The sequence below is a fragment of the Pogona vitticeps genome, chromosome 4, assembly GCF_051106095.1.
Source record: "Pogona vitticeps strain Pit_001003342236 chromosome 4, PviZW2.1, whole genome shotgun sequence".
NCBI classification, from domain to species: Eukaryota; Metazoa; Chordata; class Lepidosauria; order Squamata; family Agamidae; genus Pogona; species Pogona vitticeps.
In genome coordinates this window covers 194,045,318-194,061,740 of record NC_135786.1, presented here as the reverse complement: position 1 = coordinate 194,061,740, position 16,423 = coordinate 194,045,318, and the positions used below count along the sequence as shown (strand labels likewise).

General features: G+C 38.7%; 1 protein-coding gene across 6 annotated transcripts in view; it reads left to right on the top strand.

Moving 5' to 3' along the window:
* Positions 1-16,423, top strand: part of PCMTD1 (protein-L-isoaspartate (D-aspartate) O-methyltransferase domain containing 1) — a 68,137-nt gene that overhangs the window by 31,402 nt on the left and 20,312 nt on the right. For all 6 annotated transcript variants that reach the window (XM_078393738.1, XM_078393735.1, XM_078393740.1 and 3 more), the window contains exon 5: positions 14,841-15,012. In XM_078393738.1, the coding sequence (XP_078249864.1) occupies positions 14,841-15,012 (172 nt within the window). The remainder of the gene's footprint in view (positions 1-14,840; positions 15,013-16,423) is intronic.

Here is a 16,423-nt window from a genome sequence, read left to right as displayed (position 1 = left end):
GTGGCAGGAGGAGGAGGAAGGACCGAAAGTGTTTAAAATACCACAGAAGAAAGAGACAAGAGATGGAAGGTGTGAGAGTATAGTGCCAGATAGAAAAGAGGGTGAGGTAAAAATACCAATAGAAGGTTTAGGGCCAGAAGAATGGACCATGCTGGTGTATCCTCGAGGCTGGGGTCCTTGGAGGAAGGTAATCCATCCAGGACCTCTGCAGCTGAATCAGAAGTCACCTGAGGGAGACTCGTCAGCCCTGCTGCAGGGCTTTATGCACAATGAGGAGTGGATGCTTGAGAAAACCAACCGATCAGGAGAGATTTGGACAGTCTCCCTGTTGAGGAAAGAAAGCTATGGAGGAAATTTACCTTTATAAAGGACAGATTTTCCTGTAGACTTTGGTCACGTTGACCTTAGAGAAGTTATTGTTGAGAAACCTAAGAGTTCTCTTAATAAAGAGTTTGATGTTAAAGAAACATCTCTCTTATCATTTCCCGCCAAAACTAAGGAACTGTCAGATGCTGACAACGAACCCTATCACAGTATCACATTGGGAAGACTATAGATCCAATGTTGTTGATGACAGTGTTAACCTGCTGCAGGTACACAGAAGATAATAGTGTTATTCAAAGCATTAAGGATTCATACATCACATCTTTCAGTGTGATGCAGGCCATGATTTGCCAGCAAGTGCTCTGTTGTATTTTACAAAAGAAAAACATGCCTATTTCATGCATCTGAAGAAGTGACAGTATCCATAAAAGTTTATACAGTGGTGCCTTGACTTACAAACGCCCTGACCTACGAACAATTTGACTTACGAACAGCTCCAGCCACAAAATTTTGCTTTGACTTGCAGCTGGAGCTTTGACTTATGAACAGAAACAGTCAGGGAAAAGGGTGGGAAAATAAAATAAAACTTAACCGTTGGTGTCACCGAGGGTGCTTCTTTTGCCCCAACGGTTAGAGAAAGGGAGGCTCAGCCTCCCAGGCTTCTGGTGCCGCTACCATCGCTGCTTATGAAGACCTCCCAGGGCTTCTCTGCTGTTGCCAGAGGCCTCTCAAGGGTCCGAAGCAGCTGCCATCGCCACCTTTGGAGGCCTCCCAGGTTTTGCCCGCTGCCATGGGGAGGCCTCTTGGGGGTCCCCCACCGCCGCAGATCGCCATCTTCAGATGCCTCCCGGGGCTTCCCCACCACTGCCGGGGGCCTCTCAGGGGTCCCCTGCCACCGCCTTTGGAGGCCTCCCAGAGCTTAACCACCGCCATGGGAGACTTCCCAGGGGTCCCCCGCCGCCGCCAATCGCCGCCTTCAGGCTTTCCTGAAGGGGGTAGACCGGCCCTTTCCTCCCAAGAAGCAGGTGTCTTTTAATTTTGTGGCTGCTGTCACCATCTGCAGTGATCATGGGGCCCAAGAAAGCAAAATCTGTCACTGCCTCCATATTTTCCCCTTCTATTTGCCAGGAGGCGATGTGACCAGTGGCCATGATCTTAGTTTTTTTGATGTTGAGCTTCAGACCATTTTGGTGCTCTCCTCTTTCACCCTCATTAAGAGGTTCTTTAATTCCTCCTCACTTTCTGCCATCAAAGTGGTATCATCTGCATATCTGAGGTTGTTGATATTTCTTCCGGCAATCTTGAACCAATCAGTTGTTCCATATCCAGTTCTAACTGTTGCTTCCGATCCCAAGTATAGGTTTCTCTGGAGATAGATAAGGTGGTCAGGCACTCCCATTTCTTTAAGAACTTGCCATAGTTTGCTGTCATCTGCACAGTCAAAGACATTTGCATAGTCAGTGAAGCAGAAGTAGATGTTTTTCTGGAACTTTCTGGCTTTCTCTATAATCCAGAGCATGTTAGCAATTTGGTCTCTAGTTCCTTTGCCCCTTTGAAATCCAGCTTGTATTTCTGGGAATTCAGTCCACATACTGCTGAAGCCTACCTTGGAGGATTTTGAGCATAACCTTGCTAGTGTGGGAAATGGGTGCAATTGTACGGTAATTGGAGCATTCTTTGGCACTACCCTTCTTTGGGATTGGGATGTAGACCGATCTTTTCCAGTCCTCTGGCCACTGCTGAATTTTCCAAACTTGCTGGGTTATTGAGTGTAGTACCTTAACAGCATCATCTTTTAAGACTTTAAATAGTTTGACTGGTATGCCATCACGTCCTCTTGCTTTGTTGTTAGCCGTGCTTTCTAAAGCCCTCTTGACTTCACTCTCCAGGATGTCTGGCTCAAGGTCAGCAACCACACTATCTGGGTTGTCCGAGACATCCAAATCTTTCTGGTATAATTCCTCTGTTTATTTTTGCCACCTCTTCTTGATGTCTTCTGCTTCTGTTAGGTCCCTCCCATCTTTGTCCTTTATCATATCCATCTTTGCACAAAATGTTCATTTGATATCTCCAATTTTCTTGAACAGATCTGTTTTTTCCCCTTTTCTATTATTTTCTCCATTTCTTTGCACTGTTGATTTAAGAAGGCCCTCTATTGGTAAGCTGGATGTGGTGAAAAATGAGATGGCAGGAATAAACATTGACATCCTGGACATTGGTGAAGTAAAATTGACAGGAATGGATGAATTCAATTCAGACAATTATCATATCTACTACTGTAAGCAAGACTCCTATAGAAAAAATGGAGTAGCCCTCATAGTCAACAAAACAGTGGGATAAGCTGCACTGGGATACAATCTCAAAAATGATAGAATGATTTCAATACAAATCCAAGGCAGACCTTTCAACATCAAAGTAATCCAAGTTTATGCATCAACCACCGATGCTGAAGAGCTGAAATAATTCTATGAAGACTTACAATGCCGTCTAGAACTGACACCAAAGAAAGATGTTCTTCTCATTATAGGGGACTGGAATGCTAAAGCAGGGAGTCAAGAAATAAAAGGAACAACAGGGAAGTTGGTCTTTGAGTTCAAAATGAAACAGGGCAAAGGTTAATTATGTTCTGTCAAGAGAGAACAAGCTGGTCATCACAAATACTCTTTTCCAACAACACAAGAGGCGACTCTGTACATGGACATCACCAAATAGGCAATACCAAAATCAGATTGATTATATTCTCTGCAGACAAAGATGGAGAAGCTCTACACAGTACCAACAGATCTTACATTCCAGGTTCCTATGCAGTATTTTTCTTTGCAGCATTGGACTTTCCTTTCACTTCCAGACATATCTGCAGCTGAGCATCCTTTCGGCTTTGGACCATCCACTTCATTAGCTCTGGAGCTACTTGTACTTGTCCTCCGCTCTTCCTCAGTAGCAGTGAATATGATATGATTGCTAGTAAACCAAGAAAAGCTTGTAGCAATTATTCCAGAACATTGCTATCATCACTTCATTATCTTCCAGTGTTTCCTATCAGAAAGACTGATACTTTAAACACCATGAGACCAAACTCTAGAACATTGATCCACCTTCCAATTTATCTGTCCCCTAGCAATTACCTGAAATCAATTTCCTTTTGCTGGATAATGGCTGGCCCACTAGCATTCTGAAAGTTATTCACAATTACTTCTAGATTAGGAAAGAATTAAAAAAATGTTATGTGTTTCCTCAGCTTAAACTTTAGCTGAATTTCCTTATTGATTTCAGGCATATTTTAAAAACATGGCAGATAAGATTGATCCTTTGGGGATCCCAACATGTAAGTCCAGTATGAGTATTCGCTTTTGTTGTTCATGATTATATCTTTTTTTAAAAAATAAACTGACGGCAAAGGACATTTTTACTTAATGGACAGCCTGTGAAATAGGAGTTCAACTTTTGTAAAAGAATGTCTCCTTGTATCTTGCCCAGAAGTATCTGTAGACCATGAAATGTTAAAAGCTGGTAGAAAAGAAGAAAAATAATGAGCCGTGGAAGTGTTTTCTTGCCTGTTTCCTGAAACAAACCAGCCAGTAAGGCTTACCACAGAACTCTTGATTGGAGAGTCAGATCAGATGCCAGATTAAGATGGATGGCTGATTTCAAGCACAAATTTACGAGAAAATCCCATTGTGGGTGGGACCCATACATTAAAAGCCCTGAACCAGAAAGGAATGCTGACTACATATGAAAATCTGTTAACTAATGAGCAGAAGAAAAAGGACAAACAAGAGCTTGAACAAATGGGTATAGCTGTTGATTGGTGGTCAATGGTAAAATTAAAATCAAGATACAAAAAAGATAGGATGGTGGGTTTCTTTGAGGGTAAAGTACAAGTGGATAGATTGTGGATAAATACGGATGAAAGAATAATCAAAAAATGTATACATACTTAGTATAATATGATTTAGAGGATGAGAGGGTGAAAGAGACAATGGTAAAATGGGCAAAAAAAATTTGGATACAGTATGGATCTTGATGATTGGACTAAGATGTGGAAAGAAAGCTATAGGATGCTTAAACCAGCAAATATTAGAGAAAATATCCTTAAAATGTTCTACAGTTGGCATTACACACCTGTAAGATTAGCAAAAATATCAGAGGTTAACAGCAATATATGCTGGAAGTGTAAAAAGAATGCAGGAACTTATTATTATATGTGGTGGACATGCGAAAAAATTATTGGACACAGGTATGGGATGTAGCAAAAGAAATTACCCAGCAGAAATTAGATATAAAATCTAAAATGGCATTATTGAATGTCATATCAGGCATTAATGATAATAAATTGAAGCATTGTCTTATATATATACTCACAGCAGCTAGACTACTCTGGGCCCAAAAATTGAAAACCGAAGAGGTTCCAGTGATAGAAGAGCTGTTAAAGAAGTTATGGGGTATAGCAGAACTGGACACTCTATCAGAAGCACGACGGGAACAACCAAGAGACTATGTAAAACAAAGCTGGGAACTAATATATTCTTGGGCCCAGAAGAAGACAGGAGTGTAGGGCAAAGTTTATGATGTATGTATATCTACTTAGCACATACTGGAAATGAAATTGGGGGAGCAGATGGGTTAACGAAGCTGGAGTCTCGGACTCCAAAGGGGAGTGGGGTTAGTCTTAGAGGTTAGTTCTTTTTCCTTTTTTCCCCCTTTCTTTTTTTCTTGTTTCTATTTGTCTTGTTTTTTGTTCTGTGTGAATAAAAAACTACACACAAAAAAAGATGGATGGCTGAGAGTATATGTGTCTAGTCATTAATTTTGCCAAAAATGAGTGATTGGTTCAATTCATTGAGTTCTTGCTTTGCCATTTAGTCATTTCCCCATCAAAATCAAATAGCAGCTACAAGTACAAGAGCAATGATAGTGTAAGAAATAAGTGCACCTTGGCAAACCATCATTGGTAATAAATCTTCTGCTACTGAAACTGATCGTCTTGTATGGAGATATATGTTTGACCTTATGGAGAGGGTGAATATGGGTGAAATACTATAGTTCTAAAAAAATCTGTATTAAGGACCATGTGCCATAGTGATGATTAATGGAATAGAATCTGAGAAGCTAGGGGTACATAGGGGAACAAGAAAAGGGGATCCATTATCTCTTATAATATTTCTTTTGGCCACTTTCTATTTATATTAGAGAAAATGTTGATGTTATTGGTATAAAAGTTAAATTTAACAGCATAAAATTAATGTGTATGCTGACAACATTACTTGAGAATCCATTACAAAATATAGAGATATTAAAATACATATTGGGAAAACTGCCATACAGGATTGAAAATTAACTACCAAAAATCTAAACTCTGTATAAACATTTCTTTAGTTAAAAAAAGAAAGAAAGAAAGAAAAAACAAAGTAAGGTAATGTCTAACTTAGATTTTTGTTATTCTAGTCTAAGAATCTGGCTAACAAAACATATAAATCAATTAACATATTGAAATTGTAAGAATATGTTTATTTCTATAAAGGAGAAAAATAAGAAATGGGATAGATTAAATTTATCTTTATTACGTAGATTTGTGATAGTAAAAGGTCACATATTACCAAAATCTTTATTTTTCTTCCAAAATATTCCTTTACAACAAAATGTTAAAAAAAATCTGGTAATTTTAAAAAAGTTTATATCAGGGAATGATAAAACCTTAACATTTATAAATAGTGTAAAATATGGGCCAACCATAAGAGGAGGATTGGTTATACCATATTTAATAAGATATTATGGAGCCTGTCAGATAGCCGTGGCTTGTACAAATGAGTAAGACCTCCGACTGGAGGGAGCTGGGGATGTATGTGATGTTAACTCTTATTATACCTAGTTAAACTGCTGAGAAATAGGGTTAAAATGCAGAACTTGTGAATTAAGTTGTATATGGTGTAAATATATGAATATCTTGCTTCCTCCTGTATACTATCCTGGAATATCCTAATTTTAAATTTCAAGATAAGGATGTGCAATTTAAACACTGGGAAGAAATTGGAATTTATAGAATTAAAGATTTATTTAATAAGGGAAAAACCATTCTCAATTTGACAGTCGAAAGAAATAAAAGAAAAGGGAAAAAAGAGAGGGAAATGTAAGGATTGTGGCTAAATTATTGCCTTACCCAGGAATCAAAAGAGAAGTGCTGCTCAAAAGAAGATTGCACAACTTTATATGCACATATTTTATTTTTTCCATGGGTACATTGTGGATTTAGTCAGCAGTTAGATTGCGATACTTCTGTTACTTGAAATAGCATGATTATAATGTTTGCAAAGAAGCAGCACATTTGTTCATAGAATAAAAAAATGTTAAGACAGTCCTTTAACCAGTAAATGGCAAACATTCTAAAATGTCATGTTGTGCTGGAGCAGTAGCTTGGTCTATGATGTGTCAAAGCATATGTTAAAATTATGTCTGCCAATGAATTACTGTATTATTTCACTGATGAACAGATCAGTACTTCCTTGCTATTATACCAGTGGTTCCCAACCTTGAGTAATCCAGGTGTTCTTGGACTGGAACTTCTGGAAAACTCCTCCAGTATAGCTGCGGTTAAGACTTCTGAGAATTATAGTCCAAGAACACATGGGTTACTTAAGGTTGGGAACCACTGTTTTATACAGTGGGGTCTTGACTTGAGAACTTAATCCGTATTGGAAGGCAGTTCGCAAGTCAAAAAGTTCTCAGGTCAAATCTGCATTTCCCATAGAAATGCATTGAAAACCTTTTGATCCGTATCTGCTCTTTTCCGTCCATAGAAACTAATGGGAAGCTGCTATTCCGCCTTCGACCACTAGAGGGGGATATTTTGTTTCTTTTTTTTTCTTAGGTCAAGAAAGGTTCAGGGAAGGCAGGGAAAATACAGTCCAGGCAGTACAGCACCAGGCAGTCCGAAGACTGTCTCCCAATCCACTCTCTAAACGCTGGGAGGAGTGAGAAAGCAGACAGGCACCCTTTTCGCTGGCCAATAGTTAACTGAAAGTTCAAATTTTGCACTTTCCCTGCCTCCCACATGGTTTTTTTTCAGTTCTTAACTCAAATCTAAGTATGTAAGTCAAGTCAGTATTTTCCTATGAGAGTGGTTCTTAAGTCAAAATGTTCTTAACTCAAGCCGTTCTTAAGTCAAGACCCCACTGTACTAACGTTGTTATAAATATAGACAACTTTAGTATTAACCTTCTTAGACATGCATGTCTTCTGAAATGCTATGTTTATCTTTTAGAGGCAGGTTGTTCAGAGAAAAATATTCTGCTGATAACTTTTATTCCCATGTTTACCGATCTGTTTCCTAAAAATGTAGTTCTCCTTTTAAATGGAAACATTGAGAAAAACATTAAAAATTGATTTTAGTAGAAAATATTGTTTCAAGTAGCAAAACAGAAACTCATGTTCTATCTGTACTGCACTTTGGATATTACTTTATATATCTTGATAATCGCCTTGCCCTGACTTGAGAAAGATAACCAGTATCTTTCTTGAACTTGAATCATTTAAGATTTTAAAGTCAGAAAGACTTGAGGTTGTAGCCAATGCACAAATGTTGCTAATTTGTATGTTTTTAATAGAAATGTAAGTTCATTTCAAGCATGTTATTTAATATTTATTCTTTATATAAGCTATTTTTACCTCGCCTTTCTCCTTGTAAGGAACCAAGGCATCTCACATAATTAAAGAGACAATATACAAAGCTAAAAAGTGTACAAATATTTAAGAAGAATTAAACAAGTATCATATTAAAAGTAGTAACTAAAATCAATACTAAAATCACATTTAAAAGCTATAGAGGACAAAATCCCTCTCAAACTGCCATTCACTAAGGAAAAGCCTGTCTGAAGAGAAATATTTTTGCCCACTTGTGGAAGGACAGCAAGGATGCCCCATGATGGGGCCGGCCTGGTTTCCCATGGAAGAGAATTCCAAAGTCTAGGAGCATCAACAGAGAAGGCCCTTCCCAGTCCCCACCAAAACCGCACCTGTGAGGATGGTGGAACTAAGAAAAAGATCTCCTCTGATAACCATAATGCCCAGGCAGGCTCATAGAGGGAGATGCAGTCTTTTAGATCAGTGGTTCTTAACGTGGGCAATAATGCCCCCCAGGGGGCGATTTCATTTTTCAGGGGGGCGGTAGAACAAAAAGGGGCTGTGTGGGGGCAAAAGAACAGAAGGGGGGCGGTAGGGGGGCGCTGGAGTGAGCCAAACCTATGAAGGCGACCTCAGCCGTAGTGCTGGCAGTAGATCCGGTGCTGCTGCTGCCGCCAGATGATCCAGCTCTTTCTACCTGCCACGTCTCGCCTTTCTTCTTTAGGGGAGCACTGTGTGGATCGGGTGGAAGGAAAGGGTCTCTTGGGTCCTCATCCTCGCCCCGTGAAGTGCTGCCTCGCACCCGGGTGGGGAGGGAGACTAGGTGGGTGGGTGGGTGGGTGGGTGGGTAAGATATCATCACCTCAGGGAGGGGGGCGATGATAACTTCCTCAATGGCTCAAGGGGGCGTTTCTTTCAAAAAGGTTAAGAACCACTGTTTTAGATAGCTTGGACCTGAGCTGCTTATGGCTTTATAGGTTAAAACCAGCACTTTGAATTGTGCGTAGAAACAGATCAGCAGCCAGTGGAACATGTTCCCTATTAGCCCCAGTTAACAATCTGGTTGTGACATTTTCAAGCCTTTGAAGTTTACGAACACTTTCCAGAGGCATCCCCACATAGAGCATGTTACAGTAACCCAACTGAGATGTAACTAGGGCATGTATCACCATAGGCAAATCAAAGCTCTCAAGAGACAGGTGCAGCTAGTATACTAGTTTTAACTGTGAAAAGGTGGTCCTGGCCACCACCAAAACATGGACATCCAGGTTTAGAGATGAGTCCAGGAGCACCCCCAAGCTGCACACCTGTGTTTTCAGAGGGTGTGCAACCCCATTCAGCACAGGCTGAATCCCTATTCCTTGATCTGCTTTTCGACTTACCAGGAACACGTCTGTCTTGTCTGGATTAAGTTTCAGTTTATTTGCCCTCATCTAGTCCATTACTGATGCTAGGCACTGATCTAGAACCGAAACGCTTCCTCGGATTTAGATAGAAAGGAGAGAGTTGGGTGCCATCCACATGCGTTGAACAGGAGTCCCGCAACACCACCCTCTAGGTCCTCCCCTTCAGATAGGACTGGAGCCACTGTAAAACAGTGCCTCCCGGTCCCATCCCAGAGAAACAACCCAGAAGGACACCATGGTTGAAAGTGTTGAACGCCACAGAGAAGTCCAGCAGAACCAACTGGGACACACACTGTCTGTCCAGTTCCTGACGTAGGTCATCCACCAAGGCTACCAAAGCAGTCTCCATCCCATAACTAGGCCTGAAATCAAATTAAAATGGATCTGAATCAGGCTCATCCAAGGACTCCTGAAACTGAGAAACCACAACCCCATTGTCTTGCCCAAGAATGGGATATTACAGACTGGCCAGTGAGTCAATACTCATTATGGGAGTACTCCATTTCAATAATGGTCTTACTACTTCCTCCTTTAAGCAAGCTGGGATCCTACTCTGCTGCAATCAGGCATTCAGTACTCCTTGGACCCACTCAACCAGTCCCTCTTTAGCTTTTATAAGCCAGGACAGATAGTTCCTTTTCATGAGGAATTTTGAATTTTCCAAGATGGGAGATGAATACCTCAGCAGAGGCTAATTTCTAGTACATAATATTATTTTATTTCATAACTGGATACCTTTTATAGAAGTATTTTCAATTTAATTTTTCTTATTTTTATTTATTTTGTGTTTTTTGTTAACATATAGCTGTGGCTTATACAGAGAAGACTGTATTGTTGTGTTAAGAAAATTCAGGTTATTCTCTACATGTAAATAAATTTGCTTTGTTTACAGCTTACAAATATAACAGGACAAAGACTGTTTTAATTGTAAGTAAACGATCTGCATAAATGTATAATGCAATCTAGAAACAGTACTATGATAAAATTTTCTTTTAATGGAATTTCCTTCCATCATTCAGAATACAAATAATTATATTTAGTCACTACAAGAGACACATTGAATGGCTGATTCAAATCTGGCATCCCTTATTGTCTTTTGGGGATCTTAAAAATATGAGTTCCTAAACTCTAGGGAGGCTGTGATAAAAGCAGAATGCTTTGGGGTTCTACTATACTGCGAAGGCAACATTTCATTAAGTGCCCAATGGCCATCATCCCTACTGTGTAGCTCAGAACAAATTATTTATGTGAAAGTTTATTTCAGCCTTGGGAATAACTCCATAAACAGTATGGATCTTGAAATCATTTTGCTAGATTTATAGGGGGTAGTAGAAGAAGGAATGTGAACTTTGTTCCTCCTGAAACCTCATTTCTCAATTGACTATACTGAGGAGGCAGAGCCCTGATAGCCTTATCATTATAGTTGATTATTACCTAGAGCTAGAAGGCTAGTTCATCCTTATTTTGTTTTCTTCTCTTTCAAAGAGCTCACTATGTAATGTGTTTAGTTTTTGAGATAGGAGAGACTAGCTTTAAGTGGATGACCTGCATTTAATGTATGAATTTCAAGGCCATGTGTGAAGTTGAACTTGGGCTTCTCACAGGCATGTCCACCATCTCTGAATGACTTTTCACTTTCCCCTGAAAACTCCATTATTCTTTAAATTCTTACAAAAAGAGAGAACTTGTGTCATCTTGCACATTGGTACTTAACAGTTGAAGTTTCATGTTAGAATTTCGAACAAAGAATACTGCTAAGGCCTTCTCTGGGTGACTTTAGTGTTGCCAGAAACTATGTATTTGAATCTGATCAGTCCACTATAACCTTACTGTCTGGAGTGTCAAACATGCTAATCATTTGGCTAACTTCTTATCCTTTTTGATATCTTATGTGTCTTGCTATTCTGCACATTGACCTGCAAGCTTATCTTCCTCTGCCTATTCACCTGTGAGTGAAACCCATGTTTTGCTCTGGAAAAAAAAATTAAGATGAATCAATTGATATGTACATCCTGTCATTATCATTTCTTTTTCTACAGTGTCATGCTATAGAATCTGTAGACAATCAAATTATTTCTGCAGATTGCACAAATTATAATCAGAGGGAAAATGGGTTGCATTATGTATTTTGTATTCACAAAATAAAATAATGCACGTGTACTAAAGTTAACTTTTGTCATGCACTATTAGATTCTCTAGCCAAATAGATGGCAGGATGTGGCCCTGTAATCATAACTTGAGCAAATTCCAAGTGCCTTTTTTCTTTGTCAGCTAGCTCCTCCTTTGCTCCAGTATCATAAGGCAAATACATTGTCATAACTATAAGTAAAATTTCATTAAGAGTTTATGTAAAATTTGTTGTTCAGTCGTGTCCGACTCTTCATGACCCCCATAGACCAGAGCATGCCAGGCCCTCCTCTCTTTCTTGTTTGGACTGGGGAGTTTAATGCAAGGGCAGGGAGTTGGTCCTTGATATTTTACAAGACAATGGGAGTTGATAATAGACATCCCGCTGCCTACTTCCTATCTGTTTTGCTTAACTACAATAGCCATGGAAACTCAGTGGGGAAGTGGAAGTGGTAAAACCACTCTTTAAATATCTTATTTACCTTGAAAGCCCTATTGAGGTCTTTATAAGTCGGTTCTGACTTGATGTCACAGAACACATGCTGGTAGTCAATATTCCCCAAATTTATGGAGATACTAGAAGGAATATGTTGGCTAAAATCCAGCCAGTGTATTTTGGAGTTACTAAAGTTTCCAGGTAGCCCAAATTATATGTGCTAGGAGTAAATTATACAGATGTATTTTTAGACTGCCAAGGTTCTGTTTGAATTTTTTGTATAGAAAATTTCCAGCCCTAGTTTTAAGTAGAAGTTGCCTTAAAACTTAATAGTCAACAAAACGATAGATCTTCTTAAATGTTTCTGTAGTAGTAAAGCAGTATTATACATTTCCTTGGATTCTTCACAGGTACCACAAAATGTAGAGCTGTTGAAAGTTACATTTTGAAAATAAAAGGACAAAGTTGTAAATCTATTAGCATTACACATAGCATTAAGCTTGTAAGCTTGATTTGAGCAGAGGTTTTCTTATTTAATTCTAAAGTATCTTATATTAGCGAAATAAAGTAGGTCATACCAGGGGATAGCTATGTTAGTCTGTTGGTAGCAAAAACAACAGAGACTGTTGTTGTTTCTTAGTCGTTTAGACATGTCCAACTCTTTGTGACCCCCATGGACCAGAGCACGCCAGGCCTTCCTGTCTTCCACTGCCTCCTGGAGTTGGGTCAAATTCATGTTGGTAGGTTCGATGACACTGTCCAACCATCTCATCCTCTGTCGTCCCTTTTTCCTCTTGCCTTCACACTTTCCTAACACCAGGGTCTTTTCCAGGGAGTCTTCTCTTCTCATGAGATGGCTAAAGTATTGGAGCCTCAGCTTCAGGATATGTCCTTCCATTGAGCACTCAGGGTTGATTTCCTTTAGAATGGATAGGTTTGGTCTCTCAAGAGCCTTCTACAGCACCACAATTCAAAAGCATCAATTCTTTGGTGGTCAGCTTTCTTTATGGTCCAGCTCTCACTTCCATATATCACTACAGGAAAATCCATAGCTTTGACTATGCAGACCTTTGTCGGCAAGGTGATGTCTCTGCTTTTTAAGATGTTGTCTAGGTTTGTCATTGCTTTCCTCCGAAGAAGCAGGTATCTTTTAATTTCGTGGGTGCTGTCTCCATCTGCAATGATCATGGAGCTCAAGAAAGTAAAATCTGTCACTGCCTCCATATCTTCCCCTTCTATTTTTCTACCATATGTTTTCATGGTCAGTAGCCGACTTCTGTGGCAGCAGAATTCATCTGAGGGAGTAGGCTGCAGTCCATAAGTTGTTTTAGTTATGATTTATTTATTTACTTAATTTATATGCTATCTTTCTTCCAAGAGGGATCCAAGAAACTTACAAAGATTTTAAAATAGAAGTAACAGAACAATTACAGCCCTTCAGATTGTCTGGATGCTAGTTTTGCAGTACAGGTGAGAACAAGCACTTTTAGTTGTGCCCAGAAATGGATAGCTAGTCTATGCAGCTGATTTAGCAGGAATTTCTATTGTACCTATAGCCAACTGCATTCAGAAGTCAAGCTGTAGCAATGTGGAGCCACTGAGGTGTTCTAACATTTTCCAGAAACAGCTCAAGTAGAGTGCATTGTACAAATAAAATTTGTTAGCCTTAAGGTGACTGTGCTATTTAAGCGTATACTAAGAATAATAAGCAAATTTTGTCAAGTACTGTTATTTAACATCTAGTGCTAATAGTGAAAGAACAGCAGAGAAGGGTCAAACCTTGCCTTTCTTGACAAAGAGTTTCAGAGCCTGGGGGTTGCCACAGAGAACGCTGTCTCTCCATTTGTAGTTACGGTAAGTTTTTTTAAAGACATCAGAACTATACAAAGTGCCTCTCCAGCAGAATTCAAAGCTGGGTAGGCTTGTACTGAAGAGTACAATATTTCCACATATTCTGGTTCTCCTTTCTTTTTAGGTAAACTAATACTAATGTTTTAAGTGATTGTGTTTTAGTTTTAATTGTATTTTAATGACAGAACAAATTTAATTCTATTTTAATCATTTTAACTGAGGTGTATTTTAATTATTTAATTATTTAATTATTTTGTAACTGTATCAGAAGATGCTTTGGGCCCCAGTTTTGGAAGAAAGGCAGCATATTAATAGATAAATAAAAATAAATATATTCACTTACAGAGATGTATTGCGTCAATATAAAAGTCATGTGCTGTTTTTTATAAGTTTGTGATTATATGTACCTGAAAAGTTCCTGAAATCCAAAGAAACAAATCAATTCTTCAGCTTCATGGTAGATTTGGATGGTCTGTATACTAAGATGACACTGCAGCTCTTCCAACTTTTTTTATGTATTCTTTTGAGACTGCAAAGTTGTTTTCCATCTACTGCACCTATTTTTAATCTATTTTCTATTGCATTCCAGTTTAAATGCCATGTCCACATATTTTCTAGATACATCTAATGAACAGTTTTGCAAGTAATTTGGATAGTCATATGCCTTTAGGTATGTTTTGGTAAATGTGACATTTTTACTGCAATTCAGGAAACAATCTATCCTTACTTTAAAAGCTTCCTGTGGCAATTATGGCCGCCTAGAGTGGCCATAATGACCAGATAAGCGGGATATAAATAGAATAAATAAAATAAAATAAATAAAATATGGGTGCACACAATTTTGTCACATTGTGTACAAGTTACATGCATGCTGAAATTGCCTTTAGTCAGCTAGGCCTTGCCACTGCTGATCACGTTATCAGTGTTGTGCATGCAGAGCTGCACAACAAGATTTTAGCCATCAACTGACATATTTTGGCTGCAGAACTCATGGAAGTGTTAACACTTTTCTAATGTGCTCTTCCAAAAACAAAAAAACAAACAAAAAAAAAACAACTTAAATTTTTATTCTTTCCCAGATTTGAATTTTGTGAACCAGCTTTTGTTGTTGGAAACTGCTTGCAAATAGCATCAGACAGTCATCAGTATGATCGGATTTACTGTGGAGCAGGTGTACAAAAAGACCATGAGAACTACATGAAAATCTTATTAAAAGTTGGAGGTATCCTCGTTATGCCAATAGAAGACCAGGTGACTATTATTTTTTTCTTATATGTTTCAGTAGCTGTTAAAATGTAGTATTGTCTATGGGTTTTTATTCTTGATTTTCTTTTAATAGCAAATGCTTCCATGCATTAAACATGAAGATATTTTATAAACCTTAAAGAGGGGAATGACAACATACGGCAAACTATGGTTAGCATACCATTCCAGTGCCTACATCCTCCAAAGGTGTTCTCATTCATGTATAGTATAACTTATGAGGATGGTTCTCTGCTCAATTAGCTTTGAGTAGATTTTCAATTTTACTTTGGATACGAGTCCCTCCTCTGGTTATAAAATATTATTGAGGCCAACATTCCCCCTAAGCTGCACGGGCACACAACACTGGATTGGGACCACCCATTTGCTTTCATTTGCAACAGGATCTCCACGCACATGGGGCATGGCACCCACAAAGTGCTCCAGAAAATTATAGGGAACATTGATTGGGGCACATAAACTAAGTTTTCAGACATTGCTACCAAAATGAAGCATATGGGGGCAGGTGTTTAACATTAATAATGTCCTGCCCCATTCTCAAATGAGTTGACAATCTTTGTTCTTAAATTAGCTTTAAATTAACTGTTCTTTGCTGACAGCAAAGTCATTATTATGCATCAATTCATCAAATTTAAGAATCAAACTTTTTCAGTTAGTGCCTGCTTTACTTTCTGTCCTTGTGTTTTGTGGTTTTTATATCCTATTTGTTTAGACACAGACTTTCTTAATTTCAGGGCCAGGACTGGGTTTTATTGACAGTGCATCCCCTGATGGACCTCCTAAGCTTAGGAGATAGATTAATAGCACCATCACACAGGCAATTGTGCTGATCACATTGCAGTTCCAGCTTTCCACGTGCCTTTTTTCATTAGTGCTGTATGAGAAGTGCTGGATGGGGAAGCCATATGCAGTGCTGATCTTTGGTATCTCTGAGTCCTCTCCCCATGTGGGTACATTAGGAGTGATGCCTTGAGCCATTAGGAATAAAAATAATGGCAATAATTGCAGCCAAGTGATCAATTATTTTATGTAAATTAGCCTTCTAAAAAATAACAAGAAAAAAATAACATGAGCAAATAAAAATGATTGCAAAGAGGAGACTGTGGTGTTTGTACAAAGACAACTTATTTATATAGTTTTATATCAGGCAGTATAGCTACAGCTTCTCTAAGTGGATCCCTGCATGCTCTGGTAGTATTTAATGGAGTTTTATGGAACTACCTAGTCATATCAGAAGACTCATATTATTTCATTATTCAGTTATTAGTAGTTTTATAGTGTAGAAGGATTTAACTGAAAAATAACCAGTATCATGGGAATTTGTCCCTAAAAGTAATGTAAACAAGACAGATCAAGTTATCTGTATCTAGATACATTGGTATGGATATAAAATGCTCAG